This window comes from Triturus cristatus, chromosome 5_2 (genome assembly GCF_964204655.1).
Source record: "Triturus cristatus chromosome 5_2, aTriCri1.1, whole genome shotgun sequence".
Classification (NCBI taxonomy): Eukaryota; Metazoa; Chordata; class Amphibia; order Caudata; family Salamandridae; genus Triturus; species Triturus cristatus.
In genome coordinates this window covers 420,322,186-420,347,730 of record NC_140588.1, presented here as the reverse complement: position 1 = coordinate 420,347,730, position 25,545 = coordinate 420,322,186, and the positions used below count along the sequence as shown (strand labels likewise).

Here is a 25,545-nt window from a genome sequence, read left to right as displayed (position 1 = left end):
CCCACTTTACGCAGTTAGTGCCGTGCACGCACGGTGGGCACACGGTGCGCTACACGCACCGCGTGCCCACGTTACGCTAGATGGGCCATGTACGCACGATGCGCTTCGCGCACTGTGCGCACATGGAGGACAGATTATGCGCTTCGTTGTGAAAGGTAAGCTTTTACATTTTTTTTTCACAAACATTATGCCATGCACAAATGGGGCCCTTCTGGCACCATTTGCACACGGGGTGGGGAGAGGGTTGATACTTTTTAAAAAAAAAAATTTTTTTTACCGTACGCGTACGGTAAGCGTAATCGGCGATTTTTCGAAAAAAATTAAACATGAATTTTTGGCCTTGGGGGTTCTTTGGGGACACATTCACCAAGGCTAGGTGGTTTGGAGCTGTCTAAACAGTCGCTTATCATGTTTTTTACATTTGTTTTTCCTCCTGCTCTCAGAGTGCGAGAGAGAAAATGGCGGCCGCCGCTTCCTGGTTTCGAACGATTTGAATGTTTACTAAGATCTAACAGCCAATCAGAATCGCGCTCGCGCACGTCACCGTACGCGTACGGTAAGCTTACCGTAAGCGCACGGTAAGCGCACCGTAAGCTGGCTCAGATATATATATTGATTTAAATGCTATTTTCTCAGGAACTACTGAACAGATTTACACCAGACCTACAAAAGGCACTTCCTTGACCTGAGGACTACCTCTCTGCCAAATTTCAAGTAACTCTGTTCAGCCGTTCGTGCTGTAGCTGTGTCTAAAGGTCCTATGGAAAAATGCATGGGAAAAACGCGTTTTGGGACCCCCTTTTTTTCTCATCCCCCGCTTGACGAATCCCCCCGAGAATTTCAGGGTAGGAGCGGAGCGTAGCGCCCCACCTATTTTGAAAATTTCGCGAGGATTCGTCGACCGGCGCCAAAGTTATTCCAAATAGAATGTTGCGGATTTCCTATGGAAACAGGGTCCTAACTATAACTATCTACTGGCGACCGCCAGTAGATAATATATATATATTAAGAAATCCTTATATCTTGCGTCCATAAGGCAGAATTGCACTCAAGATTTAAGGAATGAAAAACTTTATTGACTGACGGGTTTCAACCTAATGGTCTTCGTCAAAGTCATATATATATATAGTTAAAAATACTAAATGTTAAAATGTTTAACTTGCAACATTAATATGATGTTAATTATGTATGTTTAAATAATATTTAAAGATCTATATAAACATATACTTATTCAAACACACATGCATATATATGTACGTGTGTATTTCTATGATCACATATATTATGCAAAACTATGATTAAAAATATTCATTTTATTTTCTATTTTTTAAATTTACTAATATTACAAATATATATGTATATGTGTGTGTGTGTGTGTGTATTATATATATATATATATATATATATATATATATATTTATTACAAAAAAGTAGCTATACTGAGGTATTGCCAAAATAACACAAGGCTGCGTGCCGAAACGCGTTGTGTGAAATAAATCACTAGACTTTCTATCACGTTTGGATCTGTTGTCTCACTTTACTGAGAGCATACTTGACTTTTGCTTGAATTGGATATTAATATATATATGTATATTAAAAACAATTAAATAATTGAATGATTCAAAAAATTTAAATCATTAATGTCAAATAAAAAGTGCCAATAATTGATTATTTAATCACATTCCCACACTATACTCCCACATACCTAGCAGTCCAAATTAAAAAATAACTAAAAATAAAAATGTGCATATTTAAAATATTAAGTAATAAATAAAATAAAAAATAATACATGATTAATTAATTGTTAATTAAATATTACTTAAACAACTTTCCAACCTATCCCCCTACAAACACAACACAAACCTAGGGGTCGATTACGATGTCGTCTGGAAATGCTCCGAATCGGAGTTGGGTCTGCCGAATCCAATTCGGAACCCGTTTTTCTGACCAAATTGGAAAGCTTTCAGAACAACCGATTACGATGTTCGGAAAGCGTTCAGACTTTCCAAGTCGGTACCGGCTGGCATTCGGAGGAACCGAGTCATTTGGATCCGACACGTACAGGTCTACGGACCGCGTTTCGGACCAAGCGATTACGATGTCAGATTTGGACAGCCTTTCAGAATCGGTTGTTCAGACATGGATCAGCTTTCAGAATCTGACTTTGGGGGCCCATAGCAGGCCCTCCTTCACCCTGAGCCTTCTGAATGCGGCCCGTGGGGGTACCCATGGGACCCCCCCTTTCAGTGTGGCAGGCACCAACGGGTGCCCGCCACAGGGTGACTGATTTTCCCCAGCCACCCCTTCCTTCAATGGGAGCCTGTGTATTCATTGGATCACAGGCTCCCATTTAAGTCATTGGGAGTCTGACCGAATCATTTTCGGAACAATCGTAATCGGTTGGTCGAATACGATTAAGTCAGAAAGCATTCCAAAACCAATTTGGTCGGAATGCTTTGTGAATTACATCGTAATCAACCCCTTAATATACAACATAAAATATATATTTATTAAATAATTTATATAATTATAGATAAATTACATAGTTTCATAAAAATAAATAATTACAGATAATTTGATATTTGCTCAATTAACTTTGCACTATATATCCACATAAACCCAACTACCTGCACCTAAATTATAACTTAAACATATAATAATTGCACAATTTTACATAATGAATTATCAATTAACTAATTAAGATTTTTTTTAAATTATTTTCTAATTAACTTCACAACCTATACCCTCACAAACCCAACAATCTGCACCTAAAATATAACTTACAAAAAGAAAACTTACACAATTTACATAACTATCAATTAAATAAATATTAATACATGATTAGCTCATTATTATTACTTAATTACCTTCCCGTCCTATACCCCTACAAACCCATCAACCTGCAACAAAAATCTAACAGATTTTGTTTTGTATACACTATACATAATTATCATTTAATTAGTTAATGCAAATTAAAGATTAATTATTCACTAATTATACTTAATTAACTTACCCCCTGTACCCCAACAAACCTCACAACCAACGATAGTCCTGCATCACGATATTTAAAACTCGATATAAATGTTACTCGATTTTAATGACTTGATATGTTGTCCAAATACCTCTAGCCTAATGTATCCATTTTGAATGAACTGTGGTGAACAGTTTTTGTCTGTTTCAAGTGATTCAATGTAAGGCTTCTCTAGCAGCTTCTCCACCAAATTCATATATGCTAGCAATCTATAGTTCTCGTGTTGTTTTCTTCGGCCTTCGCCTAATCTTAATGTTATATGATTTTATAAAGCACACTGTTACTCAGAGGTGTCCGGGCGCTAGCTTCAAAGAATCAGGAAACAGAGGGAGGGGCCTTGTTGCTGAATAGACATGTTTTCAGATCCTTTCTGAATGCGAGCAGGCCAGAAGCAGAACAAATGAAGAGAGGCAGCTCATTCCATGCCTTGGCTGTGCCAATGACAAAACATCTTCTTCCCCAATTCGATTTTTTAAATCTATGAACAATCAAGGTTGTTGTGTCTGAAGACCGCAGAGTTCTATTGGGCATGTACTAACAATTGCTATCTACTCTTTTAACAATTCATCGCCCTTCTTAAAAGAATCCTCCCACTCTTTTTGTACATTTTGCCACCCACCACAAACTTTACAACCTGTCTATGAGTTCACCTTCATGATGACTCACTTTCTCCACAGGCTTGTTCGCCAACAGAAGCTGGGATAAACAGACAGACAAAAATCTTCTCAAGTCAGGAATGTAATAAACTTTTAATTTTAGATTCTGGCCTTTTTGCTGCTAATCTTGCCAACATTACTGTCGATTGATTAGTTACATCTGATTCGAAAATGTGAATAAGTGCTTGTAGCCAGCCTGCAGGGTATATATGTGCGTATTAAGTTACAGGCAAATTTGTTAGAAAAACTTTGAAATCTATAGCAATAGTTTACGATGTAGCATGGATCATAGAAATCTGCATGTTTAGAGTTTCACTGTTTTGCATGAATAAACCTGGAAACCTGGGTCAATTGCAAACTTCTAGGTCTAATCCCGGGAAACGTATATAAATTCCAATAAACAGAGTTGAAAAAACATTCCAAGTGTATATTTGTAGCATAGTCCATGCCTGCACATAGAGAAATGCCTTTCTGTGTGGAGAATGACACTTTATTTTCTCCATTCTTTCCTACATTGGGAAAATATATTTCTTGTGCGGAGACCCACACTATGCACCCACCAATTGTGATCACATGACCATCTCCACTGTGGAAAGGGACTTACTCCTGTCTTTGACATTAGTAAATCTGCAACGGTTTCCAGGGTGGCATGGGATGGGGAAATATTTGTTATAATTCATAAGCAAGGTTTTAGGTGGGTGCGCACAAACCTTTAGGGCTTTCCCACCAACTTCCTTCTAGAAGGTTTTTGCGATAAACAGATCCTTCAAAATCTTGTTTGTGGGGATTGGATTCACAGGCAAGGTTGTGCAACATTGACAAACTGTGCGACTGCCGCAGGATGCAAAAATGTGTGCAACTATATCGCATTGAAATATTTGTTTTGCAAACCCTGATTCCCCTTTTCCTTTTTACAGAGGAGCTTCTATATGATGATCACATTAATCAGTTGAAATGCAGGTTTCCAATTTTAGATCAATAAAACTGTTTTTTATTCTCAAAAATATACTCTTGATCCTCAGTGAATCGAGATTTGGAATAAATTTAACACTGTACAGTATTTTGACAGCCCCCAAATTCCTAGAACCCTTAACACACATAATGCCTTTTTCTGTGGTCTAAGCTCTATTGTGTGCCTTTGCAATGATACAGTCCCTGTTTTGGGAACACAAACTCTTCTGAAATCCCAAGGGAACTTCATCTCTCTCCTTCAGCAAACAGCTCCCTCTTCTCTCTCCAATATAGAAAGAGTCAGAGGAGAAGACACAGTGCCTATCAGTCCCCTTCCCGCGTTGATGGAGCTTCTTCTGACCACAACCAGATACCTACTGTCCTGTAGCTCAAGACAGAGCTCAGGGAGTCAGGGGAGTTAGTGGGATGTCACCTACAGCATTATTAATAATTTAGTCTCTTTTCTCTTGTATACGGAGACCATGGAGGCCTGTCCTGTGGGAGGACAAGGGTGATGCTGGAACACCATCTTTCCTTTCGGCAACATTTCTCAACTCAATGAATGCAGTTGTTAAGAATGGGGTAGAATTAATAGGCAAGGAATTGTCAACCACCATTTTAGAACTTTCGTGTTCACAGACACACTGCAGAGGCAAAAAAAGACAGAGATGTTGCCATTTCCACTGTTACCTTCGGTGGATTACCAGGATGTGAATGTAGGAAATAACTATTGTGGACCTAATTCACAAAGGTAAACTTACACTTTTGTGTGAGTTTACTATATTTTGCAGGTCACGAACTACGAATAAATAGTATGTTTATGATTGCAGCGGCGTAAAACTTACTAATAACTCATGGTTTGGGAATAGCAAAAAATATAAAAGTGTAAGTTCACCTAAATGAATCAGGCTGTGACGTGTTCTGCTTCGACCGCCCTCTAATACTTACAGCTGTAACCCAGCGTGAGGCCATAGCAGGGCAGAAAACATTTGTGTAGTTCAACTATTCTGTAGGATCTGCATGTTTGTGGCGAACATAAACTTTGGGTGAGGTACTTAGACTTATTCCATGCACCCCCGTAGTATATGTTGTCCTAGAGACCAGCTAGCTCACAGTGCCACCATAAGTACCCCCTTACCTAAACAGAGAGTGAATGCTTTCAGACAACCACTGAACATGACAACCCTGACCCCTCAGGGATCGTGGTAACAGATCTAGAACCCCTTTGCCCAATCACTCGTGCACTCTTGTTCTCGGAGAACTATACAGTGAATACACAATGAGACGTTTTCAATATATTTTTGAAGCAACATTGCTGTTTTGTAGAAGACATGTGCTGCGATAATCAGTAGACAGAGCATATGCAAGTGATTATGAGCATTGAACGAATAAATAGCAGATACAGTTCTATCATGGTGTTAAAACAGTGTTTTTATGCAGCCATATAAGTCAATGTTGCAATCAGGCATACTCCTACTAGGCAATCCCTACTCTATGTGTGTCTAAAGTGTATGCAGGGGTTTAGCCAAGAATCCCCTCTCGGAATGATCCAACCCCATTACCTGGCGGGAAAGAATGTTGGACCTCATCTTGGTCACAAGCTGGACACCCCTCACGGAGATGTTAGGCAGCTGCTTGGCAGAGCATTAGTGTGCAGGGACCCTTCAACGTCATCTGAAGTGTCTTCTCTGCTAACACCCAGAAATGATTCTTTATTTATAATAAAAAGCATCCTTGCTTTGTACATGCAGATTAGGGTTGTTATGGGTATTCAGATAGCCCTGTTGCCCTGAGGATAAAAATAGATCAGAATTTGTGCTGTGTGCGTAAAGGCCCTGTACTCGGTGTATGAGGCATCATGATAATGTTGCGTGAAGCCAGATGTGTAAGCAAAGCAGTTTCAGAGAAACTAATTTAACATTGTCATGCACACAAATATATGCAAAAGGTCACAGAAGAAATGTTATTGTGCAGAAAGAGGAAAACATAAGAAATGTGCTGCGTTGTTACGTGGGCCTCACCCAGGCACAACAACACCACTACTTAACTTTGGTGTAGCATTGCTGCAGATGGTGCAGATGCTCTTTACCAATGCTTGGACTCTAGTACAAATGAGATGTTATAAATATATCATACTTGTGAAAGACAACTGATCTGGGGATTTTGGCAATGAACCTGGGGCTGATCCGTAAAGTAAAGCATGTATCCTTATGCAAAAGATGTCCCTAAGCGTCTGACATCATTCTTTTGCATACAGATGCTGAAACAAGAGTTGTATAGCCTTTCACAGACTCAATACATTCGACATGCTGTTTAATCAAACGTTACTTAGCTAACAATTAACAAATGCAAGATGTATGTACCTGTTTTGGGATTAACCTAGAGTGAAACAGTTATGCAGTAAAGTAATAGCAGAAAGGTATTTAATATTGCAACAATATGTCGTTCATTAATCATGATGTAGATCTAACCCCTGCAATTCCCAAGTGTAAAAATGGCATTTGCAAATCTGATGTTGTACCTAGCCAAGATACAAATTGTTTTAAGGTGGGCAAAATTCTCTGTACCTAGCTTTGTTTGTTGGGAGTGTAGCTTCACCAGTGGTCCACGTCTATTCTTACACCAGTGCCTAGATGCGTCATAGGAATGCCGAGATTTAGCCACAGGGAGTCCTGCAGTAAATATTCCCCCCTCCCGAAATTCACTGAGTATTTGTTGCACCTTAATGAACCGATTCTAAGACCAATTCAGAACAATGTCAGGATCATTCGCTCCTTTTTCAGGGTCAATGAAAGATTTAAGCATGTATACACTGTATTTCAATAAAAATAATTTAATATATAATTATGTCAAATTTTAGCAGCAAGAATTATCCACTCTGTCTCCCCAAAATCATGTTAACACTTCCTAAAATATGTTCACTATGTACCCGACTAGAAAATCTTGTGAGATGTTCATGCTCTGCAGCTCACTGTCTAGAGAATAATACACCCTTCCTAAATGCCCTGGGCTCATGTTTGTCCCTTTGCACTCGTGATATTTCCTTTGTGCATTTCTCTGTTGCATCTTTTCAGGGTGCAGTCGCCTTCTGCACAAAACCGCAATTAATAAAACAAGTGTGGCCTTTAAACTACAAATGATAATCATTTTTATTTTTGTGCACGCTTAGCTATTATACTATGTAAGTCTGAATTTTAACCAAAGCCTGGTTGTTGTTAATAGAAGCATGACATGGTGCCCTCTTTTGTGTTCTTTCCAAAATCTACATCATCATGTATTAACACACCCCCAATGGGTGGAGACCTGACAATATCTGTAAGCCGTGTCTAGTCCTGTATTGTGCAGTGAACTCTTTTGACTACGATTTATAGTCTGTATTTACTGAGACATCATCCCCATTTGCAGTTTGTGTCTTTCAGGATTACATAGTCTGGAAAAAACTTCTTTTCCAATGCCCTCTTTCATCTTAAGTGACTCCAAGGCAAGAAAAGACATGCTAGTGCACAACCACGTGCTCTCTGTTCTTTAGACGTACGCAGTGGGTGGCTTGCAGGCCCTGCACAGTAGAACATACATTTTCCCTACCAATACACATGCTTGAGTATGTGATGGGCTGTGTTGTTGTTAGAGGGAGGACAGGGCAATTGATTCCTGAACAAGCAGAGAGGGGATGAGACACTGACATATTTCTGGGATGCTGCCTGCTTTCATGTGCTTACCTGAGCTTCTCCTCTGTTATCATTGAATTGTTGGAACGTGTTCTGCATAAACCAGTAGCAGTCTATGGTCTGCATCTTGCAGCAGATAACAGGTGAATGGACACGGTTAATGCTCAACATAGCACACAACACACAAAAACACCCAAATGTCTGTGAATATTTGAAGTGTAAATAAAGGTTTTAAAAAAAAAAAAAAACACCCAAATGTGACACACTAAATATGTGAGAACAAAGGTAGCATGTAGGCCTGGGAGAAATTTTCAGTACGTCAGATTATTTGGAGTAATGTTGGTAATTACGCATTACTTTGTGATGCGAAATCACCAAAATTACTCAATTACTCCAGCTTGAGTAATGTGTGGCAAAAATCTTACTACAGGAGTACAGGAACAACGAACTAAGAGAGAGCAAACAGATGCTTGGTACTGCTGTTTATGTCCTGTAGCATTTAGGCTATTTTTGTTCCATTTTACACCAAAGAACAGTGCTAAATGATGGTTTGCACTTCTCAATTACATGTAGTTTGGAGTAATTTTGCAGTAATTACAATAGAGAGAATTATGCCAGTTAAGCTATTAACAGACTCAGGTCAAGGGCCATTTTGGCTCACTGAAACTGGAAGGATTTACTATGCACACATAGTCTCACATTATGCATGGCATGGGTGTGTGGCTGCTGTGATGCCGGGCTGGCTGCTGTATGCAATGCACAGATGCTATATCATGAATATTTAAAAGAAATTATAATGTATCTTGACAGTTTGCACTTGACCTTGAATTGCTACATAAATGATGTGTTCTGAAAATGGCCAGTGTTTGCTACAATGGGTAGCAGGCAACCACCTCTAAGGGAACAGGAGTCAATTAAGAGGGAGCCGATGAGCACCTGAGAGCAGAGCATGGAAGAACTGTAGAGTGAGCAGGAAAGTACTTTGTTAGAAATTTGTGATTTCTGGTTGGCAGAGGTAGGCACCCTGTCAAAGCAGGAGCCACAATCCTAGTCAGGGTTAGACACAGACACACCCTAAATTAACCTGGGCTCACCCTCTGGTAGCTTGGCACAGAGTAGTCAGGCTTAGCTTAAGAGGGAATCTGTAAAGTATTTGTGCAACACTTCAAACAGTAAAGCAGTGAAAACACCACAAATAGACTGCACACCAGGTTAGAAAAATAGAGCTCAATTAAATACATACTAAAGAATAAAATGAAAAATAGCACTTAGAAGCAGTAATCGCTTATGTGGGCTATCCAGTCACACCTGATCGGGACAAAGTCAAAATTTCGTGCCAACTACGGGATCCAGTGATGCCAGCTGAACAACATGATGCGCTGGTTCCGAATGCGATGTACTACTACTGTTCCTGCAGCAGTTCCCAGTGTGATCTGCTGTTTCTGAATGTGATGTGCTGGGTTTGATCCACGCAACAGTGCCGATGCTCCAGTTCTGATCCACGCAACAGCGTCGATGCAAATGTTCCCTGGGAGGATGTGTGGGTTTGGTTGAAGTAAGATTCTTAGCCCTAGCTTCCAAGGGTCCAGGACTGGGGTGGCACTACTTGCCAGGGCGGACTCACAGATGGCAGAGTCCAGGTGCAGCAGCAGAAGGGTAGCAAGTGTTTTATGTCCCTGAGACTTTATATCAATAGGCAAGCCAGCAAGCCCTTGGAGTCACTCTGGGTCCAGGTGATGCAGGTTCAGTCCTTCTCATCCATGCAGGGGAACAGCAGGCAGCAGGGCAGCGCAGCAAGGCAGTAGTCCAGTAAAGCAGCAGTCCAGCATAGCAGCAGTACAGCAAAGTGAAGTCATGGTGTCTGAGGTCCAGTACTTATACCCAGTTGTGCCTTCGAAGTGGGGGAGACCTCAAAGAAGCGTCTTTGAAGTGCATAGAAATCCTGCCTTCCTGCCTGCCCCAGATCGCTACAAGGGGGTATGCAGCCCTTTGTGTGTGGACAGGAAAGAGCCTATTCATGTGTAAGTGTGGGGCTGTGCCCAGCACCTCCCTCTCTTCTCCCAGGATGGCCCATCAAGTCACACCTAAGCTACTTTTGTGTGTGGCTGTCTAGATGGAATACACAAAGCCCAGCTGTCACCCACCACAGACCGAGCAGACAGGCAGAAGGCCTGAAATGGTTAAAGTAAGAAAATGTAAACTTTCTAAAAGTTGCATTTTCAGCCTCTAAAGTTAAAATCTAACTTTACAATAAGTTGGGATTTTATATTGTGAGTCCAGAGACACCAAACTCGAAAAGTCTCTCTTTTTAATTGGAAGTTACACTTAAAAATGTAATAAGGTAATCCTAATGTCATCCTATATGAGAGATAGGCCTTGCTGTAGTAAACAATTAATTTGAGGGACTTCACTACCAAGACAAGCAAAACTTAAATGTACATGTCCTACCTCGTAAATACATTGCAACCTGCCCTCTGTTTTATCCAGGGCCTATATTAGGGGTGACTTATATGTATAAAAAGGGAGGGTTTAGGCCTGGCAAGAGGTTCATCTTACCAGGTTGGCATGGCAATGTAAACTACACACAAGCTCTGCAGTGGAAGGCCTGAGACATGGTGCAAGGACTAGTTAAGTGGCTGGCACAATCAGTGCTGCGAGCCCACTAGTAGCATTTTCATTTACAGATCCTTGGTACAAGGTGTACTGTTTTCCTAGGGACTTATAAGTAAATTAAATATGCCAATTGGGGATGAACCAATAATACCATGTTTTGGGGAGGGAGCGAAAGCACTTTAGCACTGGTTAGTAGTGCTAAAGTGTGCAGAGTCCTATAGCCAGCAAAAATGACATCAGAGAACAGAGGGGTGGTAGGAAAAACTTTGGGGGGGAAGACTGCCCTAAGGCTGCCAGGTCTACTAATTTCATATAGGGGCTGGGAAGATCCTTCGAAAGAGTAAGGAAGCACTTAAGAAGGAGAATGAAGTACCTAAGGGACTGCATGAAGTACATAAGTGGGAGCAGGAAACACCAAGTAGGGTAAAAAACACTTTTGTTTGAGCTGGTAGCACCTGAGAGGGTAGCATGGAAGCAATGGATAGGGAACTGGAAAGCACTCAATGTAGGGGGCAGGAAAGATCATGAGACAGCACACAAGTTTATAAATGGAAGGGAGAGCAGAAGATTCACTATGAAAAAAGTGTGAGTGGGAGGAAGTCGGGTGAGTATTAAGGAGACAGGGGATTATGCCTATGAGACTAAACTAGTCGGCAATGGGGGATCAGTGAATTGGTGCCCTATCAGAGGCTGGACAAAATGTGAAAGTGGGTGCGAATGTGAGCCAAGGGTGAGCTTAGGAGAAACAAAATGTGCTTATGCTACTTTGATTGTGTGTCATGAGTTGTATTTTCTATTCTTGCCACTCTATTCTTTCTCCTAGTGCTGCTCTCTGCATGACCACGCTTCTACTGCTGCAGTCTGCATTCTCACACCTCCACTGCTGCTCTCTGCATCATCAAGCCCTCTACTGTTGCTCTCTTCATGACCACGCCTCTACTGCTGCTTTCTGCGTAACCAAACCTCTACTGCTGCTCGTTGCTTGAGCATGCCTCAACTGCTGCTCTCAGCGTGCTCACGCTTCTACTGCTGCTCCCTACCTGTTCTCTATTTTTCATTACTCCACTTTTTAAAGTATGGCTAGAACAAATGACTTAGTGAAAAGACTTAACTTGTATGTGCTCATACGTGGTTTTGAAACCCAAGTTTTTTGTCATGATCCATCCAACTTACCTTTAAACAGCTATTTCCATTTCATGTTTTGTTAAAGTGGACTTTTCACTTTGCTTTTCTTTTCTTTCCATTTTTCATTTCCTCTTTATTGGGGCTTATTTTGATGTGGGTCAGAATTGCTTCCACCGGGCACCGACTTGGTCCTGGCACCGACCGACACCTGGTCGGTGGTCCCGGCTGACTCATTTAAATGCGACTGAACACTGTTCGGTCGCGTGCTCCTTTTCTTGAATGAGAGCTCGTGTTACAGCCGTAAACTGGCCGTAACACAAGCTCCCATTGAGGAACGGGAGGTGCAGTTCATCCCTGCACCCCGTAGCAGGCGCCACAAGGTGCCTGCCGCACGTGCAGGGATAGACAGGGGGGACCATAGGTGCCCCTTCGGCCTCCAACTGGGGGCCATGCACCAAAGGGGGCCCTGCTGGTGGCCCCCAAACATGCATTCCGATGTGGTTTCCATGTTTTCCATGTCAGACAGGCTGCCAACCGCGCATCATAATCTCAAGGGCGGAAAAGCCCATCCTTGAGAATACTTGTCATCTTCCGACTGGCCGACGGGTTCTCTGAGCCCGTTGGAAGCCAGCTGGAATGATGGGCCGGTTTCCTTTCCGACCCCCTCCATCATAATGAGGCGGTGTGAAAGGAAACCGTGCGGCCCATTACGATGCTGCCCTGAAGGCTGCAACCACAGGTTGGAGTCTTAACGGGCCGCATTGTAATCAGCCCCATTGGGTTTTTGTTTGGCTAGTTCTATTAACAATTTAAAAAGCGATTTTCTGTTTTATTGACCCTTTTTTACCTCACTGTAAAGATAGTGCGCATGCTGTCTCTCAGGGCTAAATACACAATATCTTAGTGAGGGATTGGGAAACAACCGACATGTTAGGACTATGGAGTTCCCTTGCTTTTCTGTGAAGGTCACCTGTGCTTTGTCAGCCCCTTCTGTAGATATTTACAGTTCAGAAGATGTGGCCTTTGCATTTTTATTCAGGCGTGTCTTCTTTTAATGCAGAGGTTGCAGTGCAGATCTGAGGCCTGAAATAGACGTCTGCCCTCCGCCTTCTCTAACAAACTTCCCTGCAATTAATTTGCTGAATTACTGCACATGTACAAACCACCACACTCACTTTCATGTACATTATGGGATATAATGTAGTAAACATGTTCTTGATTAACCCTTTCGCCGCGGCGGGAATTCCGCCGCGGCGCTGGGGGGTGCGGGGGGGCAGCGCGGTGGCGCTGTGCTCATGACGGAGCCGCTCCGTCATGAGCCACGGTTGAGCTGTGCTCATGACGGAACGGTTCCGTCATGACTCCGCCCATTTGCGTTGTCCCCCCGCACAGGCGGGGAAACAGCGCCGCGTAGGCGGAGCGGCCGCCAAGGGCCGTGACATGACGGAACCGTTCCGTCATGAGCACACGGCAACCGTGGCTCATGACGGAGCGGCTCCGTCATGAGCGGGGAAGGGGTTAATGTGCTTTTAGTGCCTATAGAGGGACACTGAATGAAAAACGATGGGTTGGAACACTACCCAGAGTGACTGACAGTGGTTAGACTATTTGCAAGCACCCGTCTCGTCACCTTTTGTGTGTCGGATGGAACACCCTAGGTGGCCAAGTGTATGTCAAGATGTTAGTCTTTTCCTCACTATGCCACAGGATCCAAGCTATACCTCCCTGACGAGGTCTCATAACAAGGCCGAAACTGGTCTGCGTTGCATGTGTTACCTACCAGAGGGACTTCGCCTAGTAGTTCGAGATGCACTGTCTGTTCCCATGAGGAGCAGGGTCAGTACTGATTTGAATAAAAAGGGCCTCTTACATAGAGTCATAAATTGTATGGATAACGATTGGTTGCAAAAATATCACCATGACTGCAAGCATTCCTCCGTTCACTCTTTGTGCATGTCTGGAAATGAACATTTGCAAGTATAATTTATTCACGTGCCCAAGTCACCAAACTTGCACCCGCAAGATTCTCAACAAAGGGATTCTCAACAAAGTGTTGCTAAAAGATGCACTGAAATCAGATACAATGTAGCGCTTCTTCTTCCTAAACGTGGTGATGGGGATAGTCTGTTAAAGTTTAATAACAATGTGTCTGTATGTCTAAGCAAGCAGGGTCACTCTCTGCTCAAGAAATGGCAATGGCAATATTAATATATCATTTAATTGAAATAGCTGGAGAATAATACAAAGGGATGTGGTCCAAAAATGCAACTTTGAATGTGCGTTTCGTTTTTGGCAGCGATTTACGATCTCATTGTCTGTATGCATTTTTCATTTATTCAAACAGGTTATTTGGTGTCACTTCTTTGATTCAGACAGACTGCTCCGTCCCGTGGAAGATCATAACGAACCCAACTCTCAAGTGGTACCACCACGCCAACCCCATTGTTCTCTTGGTGATGTACTACACACTGGCCACTCTGATTCGTCTGTGGCTACAAGAACCTATCGTAAGTGAGCCAAACATTTTTTAATTTATTTTTCATTTGTATTTTAACATTGGGTGCACCGCAGGAAAGGCAGATTTGCTGTTTTTGAACTTGGGAAATCATTTTATGGTGTAATTTGGTACACAGAATAAAGACATTGTCGGTGCCAAACGGAAGGAAATGTATGACACATTTGATTTCCCCAGTGAGTATTAACATGGTTATGAAATATCAGCAAAATTGTGAATTTCATATTTAAGTGTTTATACAAAAAAACTTGTGCAAACATGACTTCAGTCCTATCGTTGTATCCTCGATGTGCAGGTTTAAAACTGCTAATTCACCTGTCAAAATAGCCCTTTTTGACAGGTCTAAACCTCACTTTTCAATATTAAAAAGCCACCCCTAAGTAGGACATAAGGCTGTGTAAATGGTTTGTAAACGTAGGATGTGCAGAAGTTTAATGTTGAACATATCCTTACAGTGAAAAGGCCCAAAAAGCTACTTTTACTGTAGCAGGGTTGGCTGTTACATTGGGATATGCTATTAAATGTAATAATGTTGTCTCCGGCTAGGAAACAAGTGCCAATTCCATTCTTGGACTTATTAAAGTATTTTGTACACGCCCATTAAACCGGTAAAGTCAGTTTTGTAATAGAATTTTGTAAACAAAATACTCTTACAAAGCTGCGTTTTACCTGACTACATGCATGAGGTCCAACTGTCATGAGGCAACTGAATAGCCCCCTTGATGAGATGTAAAAACTGTTTACTGAGCAGAAAAATATTTTGGGTGCAGCGAGGTGTCCTATTCCTCTTGCAGGATGACCATCTGGGCTTTGTGCCAAAACTTCATTAACTTCAAGAGGCCATACCTCTGTGGTGGGCACTAGGGACGGAGTTGGCAGAGTATTGGCCACTCTGCGTTACGCTTGCAATGCAGAGTTCTGGCCATAATCTGCCAACCCCACGTGGCAGAGTTTTTCTTGCATGCAGAGCATAAGTGAGATTTGACATCTCCTATTACAGTTTTTGGTCGCTAGGATGGCACCTGGCAAGATTTCTCCAACTTGGGAGGTTGCAGGAGGTCGCAACTGTTCACGGTCAGAAAGCTGTCACTCAAGTAGAAAATCTACTTGCGCTGCAGCAAAATCAACTAAAGAAGCTGCACCCTCTGGCATGCGGTGTGGTGCCATTCACACTGATTTTTCAACACAGAATGAGCTCCCGGTGCTAAATCACAGGTTGAGAAACCTGAAATGTCTATTTCTGTCCGTTCACCGAATTCTGCAGAATCTTGCTGAGTTTTTTTGTGACTCTGTGAGTTCCACCCAGACCAAGTGGGTACACAAGCTCTGCAGAAGAGGAGATGGGCTTCATCATCTTGGATCTGGGCAGAGAGGGACACTGTGGTATTGTTTGCAGTAGGGCACACAGACACTGCTACAAATATAGATAAGGTTAGCCCTGGGAACCTTTTCCCTATTGGGTGGGGAGGGGTCAGAAGTCCCCTCCCCCCCCGACACAAGCTAGTGTCAGGAATAATTGGAGCACCCACTGGGCATCCTCTTCAGAACACTGCTGGGCCTGTAGAAAACAGAAGGCTGCACCTTCTGTTGAGACCTATGAGGAGACCCAAAAGGCTGCATCTGCTCCTATGTGTAACCAGCACAAAGAAGTGGACTCCAAGGGTCAGTTGGCAGACGTCCTGTAATGGTGCAGGGATACATCAAGCAGCTAGAAGCCCTTTTTCTGAAGTTCCCACATAACCAGTTCCAACTGGACCTGACCTGGACCCTATTGGGGGCTTCTGCCTGTGTGAGTCTTTAATCCCAAGTGCTGTTCCTGAGGTCCTGGGACCCATGGCTGTGTAAACGTGTAGTCCTCCTAACATCCTGATAAATCTGTGACTTAGAAACTTTTTGGCTCCTAAAACCTCTGGAGGACTAGGAAACCACTATTAAGCCAATCTGATGAAGGTGAGTTGCTGCTGGGCCAAAGATTCAGGTTGTTCCAGCTCGAAGCTTATATGCAACAGAAAATCTGTTTCAGTGAATGTCGCGAAGAGGGTATCTGGCCTTGTGGGTTAGCTATAGCTTGCAGCCTTTGCTCACTGGAGAAATGACTGAGTTTGAATGTATAAATCTTTACCATACGAAGGTGCAAAAAGCATTCAGCAGCAAGGGACCTCACTTGAAAGCAGATTTTGAATTTGCCCTGCTCAGAGCTTTTCCCCAAAATTCAAAGGCTTCACCAAAACCTTATTTGATGGCTGTCCACAGCCTGCTGCCAGGCCTCACTGAGGATTTCTGACTTCCATTCCAGAGTATAAGTCAGAGGGTAAAACTTCCAAACAGGTCGAACCTGATTTCTGTATCTGACCCATTCTTCATCATAATCCACCCTAAATCGTGCCTAGGTCCAGGTCAATTGCAACCAGATGACCATAGTGGATCCATAATGCTTTTTGGTACTATTCTTAAACTGAAACTGTAAGAAATTATATTTTTGGCTCCCTTAATTGGATTTTTATACTTTTGTTCTCATTTTAATCATTAAAGTATTCTCTATTTTTATAAACCGGAGTGGGATTTTTATGTTGTCATATTTTGGGTAACACATTTTCTTGGGTTTAGCCAGTGTGCTGTCAGGGTTTGAGATCAGGTTTAAACTACTGAAACCGTACCTGGACGTAACAAGAATAGTGACATAATTACTTGTGGTTGACTACCATTCTTTTCCAGAGAAGGTGCCAAATTCACATGAGTATAAGCACAAGCTTCTGAGATCACATTAGTCTTGACTTTTTTATTATCAATAGTTGTGTATTTAGTGCAATATGAAATATTCACTTCTGTTTTTTAATGTTCAGTGTGAGTGAGCATCATTCTCACTCTATTGGTAAACATTTGCTGTCTTCCTTTCTGCTGAGCTTCAGAACTTGCTCTTGTCTCTGCTACTTTATATAATCAGTTTGAAAGACATTAATATGAGGTGAGAACATATAAATGAGACAACTTCCTTCATGTGCACATATTTAACAACATATTCACTAGGAGTTTGGAGCAGCTGTTTTAGCCTGCCTTGTCACAGTGTATAGCCATGCAGTGGCTTTAACAATAGTTTAAACTAGCCGTGTTCCTCACAGTAGATCAATTATGGATGTATTGCTCTTGCTTTGCTTTTCAAAACTCTTATATATTACTCCCTGTGCCTCTATCTGCCTGAATTACTACTTTATTTGACAGTCTTAAAAGTACCATTGCATTCAATTTGTGTGACCGCACCAACAGAATGTGAGTAGCTTAGTCATATACACTGGAGGGTCGTGGTTCTCTACGCTGGGCCAGAAACTGTATAACTCACTGCCAATTACTGTGAGACTTGAAGAAGATTATGTACAGTTTAGAAAATTGCTCAAAACCTGGCTCTTTACCTTAGCTTATAACTAGACTGCTCCGGTTTCAAACCGTCTCTGCTCAAGCGCCAGGAGACTGTTGGTGAACGTGCGCTCAAGAAATATCCATATAACATAACATAACATAACAATATTCAGAAGTAGAGAAACGATCAATTGTTCTGTGCCACAAATGTGTGAGCCTGATCATATAGCAATATCCCTTAAAGGAACTCATACCTTCATGTTTGATGCTTTTTTTGGTACTAACAAACAAAACGTATGCCCACTAACTCAGTGGGACCCTAAAAGACTCCACTCAGGACACACATTATATCAGAATCTTAACCCCTAGCTAGATTTATAAATCTCTACAATTTTTATAGTCCTCACATAACATAAATCAAATGCAGGTGATGCACTGCTATTGTTTCTGCAGGGCATGTACCCCCTGGCTCTGGCTTAATCCTAGAACTTACATCAACTCTGAACATTTATACGAACCTTGCCAAATTTGTGCAGTAGTAAGTCGGGCTTCCAGGCAGGTAGTTCAGGCTTACAAAGGGCTGACTGAGTTTATCTATGGATCAGTTGGGATTTTCATAATGCTGATTGGCTGAGGGGCAGCATGCAGTGCCTGAAGGTTGGCTAAGAATTTCTAAGGGATATATGGTGTTGTCCAATGACTAGCTGGAAGTGTTTGAGGGCTGCCTGACATATCCAATGTCCAAATGGGATTATTTCAAGGTAGACTAAGCCTGAAGGTCTCCAAGCACATAATGAGCACCACTAAGAGCCCATCCAAGATGTCAAAGGGTAATCCAAAGGTGTTTCACAGTTAGATATGGGTGCATGGATTGCAGTCCATCTTCAGTAAGTAAATGTTGTGTGATCCATGAAAGGCACAACACCCTTGAAGCCCCCAAATATCTAGTTTTAAAAAATGTTTGGGTTTGGCAGGTTTCTTTGGGTGGCAGCTTAGTCCATGCCCAAATATTGCAGCTCACCATGGCCAAACCAGTTATTTGATTTGACAGGAAGTGATGCTGTGAGCTTGGCCAAGCCACACAAATGAGGAAGCATTTTTATTGAGAGAAGTGTAGGAAGGCTGGGTCGTAAGAACTATCTGAATCCCCTTAGATTCCAGAAGTTTCCTTTGCTGAAATGTGAAGGAAATGTGTGATTTTAGGCAATATTTTATATTTGCAGTGCATTTTGGAGAAGAAAACATCATAGGAATGATGCAAGTCACACCAACTGAGACTCCCCAGGATGTCTAGCTTTCAAAAATGTCTGGGTTTGGAGATTTTCTAGGGTGGCAGCCGAGCTGGAAACCAAAAACTGCTCGAGCTACCCCATAGTCAAAACAGGCCATTTAAAAAAATTTTGATATCTCCATGTTGCTTTTAGGGTCTTTTTTGTTGCGGATGCTAAGCTGAGCCAGACAAGTGGGGTAGCATTTGTATGGACAGAAATGTGTACAACAGAGACTAGAATAACATTTGTTATTATGAATTGAATTTATCTCCATTATTGACTGAAGAAATATCACCTTTTGCAAATTGCCCCCTATTTATATGATAGTGTGGATAAGCCCAAATTTAGAGGTGTACACATACTCACTGTTCCTAAACTCAGTATCTGGTGCACATTTAAAATGATACATAGATTTCCTTCATACCCATTTTTCATCCATTAGCTTTTATCATATGAATTGCTACATGCTCAGTACAAAATAAAAGCAGTGATTTACTCTGAGTATTGCATGTTTTGTATAACAAATAAACACTATAGGGCCGATTACGATGTCGTCTGGAAACTCTTCCAACCACATTGGTTTCGGAATCGTTTGACAGAATCAGGTTCTGCGAGTCTGACTGAACGATTACGATTCTTCCGGACATCGTTCGGTAAGACTCGCATAGAGTTCAATGGGAGCCTGTTTTCCGAATGAGAACACTGGCTCCCATTGACAAAAGGGGTGGTTGGGGAAAACCTTTCACCCTGTGGTGGGCACCCCATGGTGCCTGCAACCCTGTGCATGCATCGAAAGGGGGAACCCATGGGTACCCCCACGGGCCCGATTCTGAGGGCCCCGGATGAAGGGAGGCCTGCTACGGGCCCCTAAAGTCAGATTCAGACAGTCGATCCGTGTTAGAGCAACCGATTCGGAAAGGCTGTCCGAATCTGACATCCTTATCGCTTGGCTGGAAATGCGGTTCGTAGACAGCTACAATTCTGCTCCCACCGACTCGGTTACTCCCAATGCCTTTCAAAACTGAGTCGGACAGACCAAACGCTTTCCAGCCATCGTAATCGGTCGTTCGGAAAAGTGTGTAAGTCGATCGGAAAGGCGGGTTCCAATTCGGATTCGGACAAATCGAATGCCACCCAGAGCCTTCCCGAACGACATCTTAATCAACCCTTAATTTGTTTGCAACCAGTAATGGTCTGAAGGCTGTAACAGTATGTTACTTTTGAAAATTAGCGATTAGGGCAAAAATTACAGTTAAAAATGTTGTCACTTATTGCTACTTTTACCTACCTGTTTTCATTCTTATTTGATTTCAATGATTAGTTTCCATTAGAAAACCATGAACAAGCTGCATAATTGCTGAATTTGGAATTTTGTCTAGTTTTCAGAAACGTATAACTTCCCAGGTTCCCCCATACATTTCCTACTAGTTTCCACCACAAGCTGCAAGCTCGTTGAAAGCAAAAAAACAGACTACCAATCAGAAAAATGCAAAAACTGTGGTGAAAAGATGGTTTTCTTTTACAGCTCTGCTTGTTCCTGAAAGTTGGGAAGATGGAGATCTTAGTACAACTAATTTTTTGTGGGTGCCATTTTGTGGAAAACAATCCTCTGGTTTCTGGCACTGCAATTTTTCACATTTTTTCAAACAGAAAAACAGAAGGTTTTGCTATATTTTCTCAGTTCTTTAGAGGGTAATTCATAAACCTGGCTACCTGTAGAATCCCCAAGATGTAAAAAAAAGGCCCATAAATTTGGCTTGGATACCTTTTGTAGAAGAAAAGATTCGAAGTCCTAAGCACAAAGTGCCCCAAACAATAGGTGCAGCACTGGTGGTAGAAAAATCTCATCAGCCTAAGAGGTTAAATAGAAGTTAGCAGCTGGATAAGACTAAGTGATACACTTTGAATTGGCATTGGTTTAGGAGGATGTATGTCGTTACAACGCACACTTTTACAACGCATGCACTTACAACGCATTTTTTACAACGCAACATCCACTACAACGCATTACATTACATAGCATGACACTACTACGCATTTTTAAAAACTACCTTTACAACGCATTCCATTACATCACATACTACCTTTACAACGCATAATATTAAATTGCATTTAAGGTAAGTATTGGATAGTATAGGGGTAAAAATTACTATTCTAACTCCAGGGGGTGCAACAGTAGGGTAAGTGTTGGATTGCGTTGTAATGGTATGCGTTGTAAAGGTAGTATGCGATGTAATGGAATGCGTTGTAAAGGTAGTTTTTAAACATGCGTTGTAGTGTCATGCGATGTAATGGAATGCGTTGTAGTGGATGTTGCGTTGTAAAAAGTTTGTTGTAAGTGTAGTGCGTTGTAATAGTTGCGTTGTAAAGGTTGTTCACCGTTTAGGATGCTAGGTTCAAATTGCATCCATCAGTCTTATCAAGGTTTTTGTCTTATGGCACCCAATAAGTGGTACAAAATAACAATAAAACAGCTGTACAAAAATATAATTTCCTTGAATGGATGGGGATCGCTGCAGCAGTAAAACACATTCCTGGCAATGTAAACAGATTTATATGTTATAATCCATTATCTCTGATTAACAATAGACCCAGATAGTGGTGGCAGTATATTTTGGCAGTTGTTCAATCACATAACCAGCCTATTTTGGGAAGTAGTTCTCCAACCAGATCCTTGATAATCAGCCTTGTTGGCTTATTGAATAGTCCTAGTTCCCATAGGACACTTATGGACTCAAATTGTGCTTCCGCCCCTCTTACCTTGTCATCTAGCAGTCCATGCATTTCTTTTCACACCAAAGCTTTTCAGGTATTGGCAGATAGGCAAGGCTGTAGTAGAGGTTTCCTAGCCACTAGCAGTGTTAGTGTTGTGATGGGTGTACATACATATCAGTGCTTTCATTCTTTTAGTATTAAAATACCGTTTGTAAAGTAAATTAATATGCAAAAGTACATATCTGAATATTTTATAGGTGTTCTTTGTTACTTGGCTTTTAGAGGTAAGCTTCACTGCTTTACTAGTTCTCCGGATGTATATCAATGAACTTCACAATGGTTGGAATTAATAAGAAGCTAATGAAAAAATATGTGTCTGCCTACCGTAATGGAAGTTTTAGGAGAGATATATTAGCACCTCAACCGTGTGCAGCAAACATACTGGAAAGAAAGGTAAAGATAAGGAAAGGCTGGTTTTATTGGGAAAGGTGTGTTGGAAGATAACATAGCAGATCAGAGCACCAGCTGAATCAAAACAGACCACATCAATGAAGATATTTTAGAACCTGTGTAGCAAAACAGTGGTGTAATTCAAAATGAGCAGGTTAAGACAAATTTAATAATATAACCAATCACATAAGATCAATAACGCACAAAGATAACACTGAATTTAGACTGTCCCAGCGAGGAACAGGTGTTTCCTTCCTGCAGATCTTGAAGTACAATCCTCACAGACTGATGAAGCTGAACTACAGAATGAAACTGTTTACTGTGTCACTACAAATATTTTTGGTATGTACATACGTGTTCAAACTGTTATATGAAATCTTTGAAAAGGAACTATTAATAAACATTATTTGGAAGTGCCTCATTTCTTTCCAGACAATGTAGGTTCCTTCTATAATTAATATATTCTCTGATAAAGTTTCATAAAATACTTTAAGAGAACTGGAGTCTCCGTTTTAAGTGGTATTTTTACATAAGGAGCCCAATGCAGGTAAAAAGGCACACCACTCTGTAAATTAGTGAACACATCCTACCATGTTTTTACCAGGGTGTGTGGTATATGTGTATGCCACCTGTCACTAGATTTGAAACAACTCGTCCTAAATATGCCTGACAGCCACCAGGGCCACCTCACTGACTAACAGCACCAAGACAGTATATGTAATGTGCCCTGCCCCCACTCTATTGATGTGCCTACACCCCTTAAGAGCATTGGATCAGAGGTAAAAGATGTGACATCGGACATTGAAATGAAGTCCATTTGGTCAGCGCACAGGTCACAAAATAACCATGCAGCACCAGTCACTACTTAAGAAAAGAAGATTTCTAGAGAGGCCGCATAGGTACGTGGTGGCAAAGGTAATTCCTCCCATTGCTGGAGATGGAAACATTTCAAGAAAGTTGGCAGCAAACGGGAGGACTTTTCATAGGCGTATACATATAGATATATATTCTGACCTTGAAGACATTGACAATGAGGAAAAATTGCACAGTAAAGCTTTTCTAGCTTACTCTATTGGTCACACATGACCTGCATAGTAATTAGCATATGCTCATAAAGCACTTGCTGTTCAGATCAATATTTTTCCAGCAAGTTCCTGTATATAATATTTATAAGACAACTGTGGCGATTTTTTTCTTCTGTAGAGGTCTGTTTGAAGTCTCTCTTCCCATGTTTGAATCAGCACACAGTAGCCTGGTTGGTTTGGTCTTCAGAGCATATTGTTAAACGCCTAGTTTGCAGGTTTGTAAATGAATGAAGATAGTTCAGTCGGTTAATGACCTTGTTGCAGAGATCCTTGTGTTATCTGTAGGTCACAAATTGAAATCCTGCTAAAATAGCTCCCTGAGTTATGTGTCTGCTTGAGACAGCACATGCAACTTTAATTTATTACAAGGTTGAGAAAATTCATTCTGATGGGTGGTAATGGACCATTCAGTTTCTGGTATCTGTTTATTATGAGTGTAATTACAAACATAGACAGGGTTACCTGACATTCTTTTTAAAAAATGCTCTTATTCAACATTTATTGATAAACGTTGCTATCCTTATTACTTTTCTTTGCTAATAAGGAAACAGGGATTTCTTGGACTTCAACTAACCCATCTTATCCGTGTCTATTATTCTTAGAAAATATCCAGTGTTGGACAGGCCACACGAAGGGCTTGCTCCCTCCCCGCATGACAGGGCCCAAGCCCCGGCCCGCCAGGCGTGACCCACGAGAATCACCCGCACCCCGTCTCCCGACGGAACTCCTGCCCTCGGACCTCCATGTATCACGGGCCCAAACCACCACCGGCTCCCCCGGCCGGGTCAAGCCGCCATCTTGGGCCCTGCGCCACGAGGCCGCGTGGCCTCCATCCGACCCTAACCCTGGGCCTGGCCGGCCCCGACATCCCGGCACCACCATCCACCCAGGAGGTGAGCGGACCACTTGGCAGGTCAATGGGAGAACGAAGCGCCAAGGACTCTCCCCCGCCAGGTGCCGATCGCCTCCAGCTCCCCCAGGCACCGGCTCCACCCCCTGCTGGGTGTCTGGACACCTTCATCCCGGACCCTCCGACCTCCAAGTGCGAGGGTCCGGACATCAAAGGGCGCCTGCCCTATAACTGGAGCAGCTCCGGAGCAGGAAGGCAGTTGTATCCTGGAGTCGAGAGACACCGAGAGAACTCAGCCTTGACGGACTACTGGCGCTGCCGTAGCCCTATCTTGTGAACTATCGTCCTGCCTGCTGGCGCTGCCGCGGCCTTCTGCAACATCCATCCTCGTCGGGACCTGCTGGCGCTGCCGCGGCCCGTTGTAACGACCATCTCCACCGGGACCTGCTGGCGCTGCCGCGGACCGTACATCGACCATCTTCACTGGGACCTGCTGGCGCTGCCGCGGACCGTGTATCGACCATCTTCACCGGGACCTGCTGGCGCTGCCGCGGCCCGTACCAGCTAGACCACCAAGCTCGAGGATTGTGAGCTACCCACCATACCATCTCAACTACCAGACTGGTAACCAGACTGTCCCGCTACCCCCTTTTCCCATCTTGAGAGACTTGAATCGAGGGGACCCCTGAGTCCAGACCTCATTGTACCTTTTCATCGTACCTTAAGAAGTGCTTATAAAGAACGCTAACTCATCTCCTTGTGTGGTATCTGTCTGTGGGGGGGAAGTTATTTGTCTGTACGATCGCTGGAGACGGCTCTCCCCGGAGACCTCTCCCCTTGTCCTCGGCCGACCCTCCCGGTCCGTCTAACATTGGTGGCCAGCGGCGCGATCCGAATCAACGCGTAATCGTACAGAGAGTAGCTCACCCCACGACAAAACCACGATGTCAGCCAAAGATAGCGGTTCCACTGAAAAGTTCCAAATGGATAAGTTGGAAGAATATAGCCACCGCGAACTTAAACAATTCTGCATGGAACTAGGCATTGCTACCACCGGCCTGAGTACCAAAGACGATTTGAAGCACGCCCTTGAGTCGTGGGCAGAAACTGGGATCGCCGGATCCTCCGACCAAAACAGTGTCGCACCAGAGGGGAACGCCACGGCTCCCGAGGAGCGGGGAACGGGCCTCTCGCAGGAGGAGATCCAGGAAAGAGAAAGGACCAGATTACACGAGTTGGAAATGGCACGACTCAAGATGGA

General features: G+C 42.6%; 1 protein-coding gene across 3 annotated transcripts in view; it reads left to right on the top strand.

Annotated features, from left to right (window-relative positions):
* PIEZO2 (piezo type mechanosensitive ion channel component 2) overlaps positions 1–25,545 on the top strand; it is a 1,161,909-nt gene that overhangs the window by 683,898 nt on the left and 452,466 nt on the right. For all 3 annotated transcript variants that reach the window (XM_085607342.1, XM_085607341.1, XM_085607340.1), the window contains exon 8: positions 14,389–14,551. In XM_085607342.1, coding sequence (XP_085463468.1) covers positions 14,389–14,551 — 163 coding nt within the window. The remainder of the gene's footprint in view (positions 1–14,388; positions 14,552–25,545) is intronic.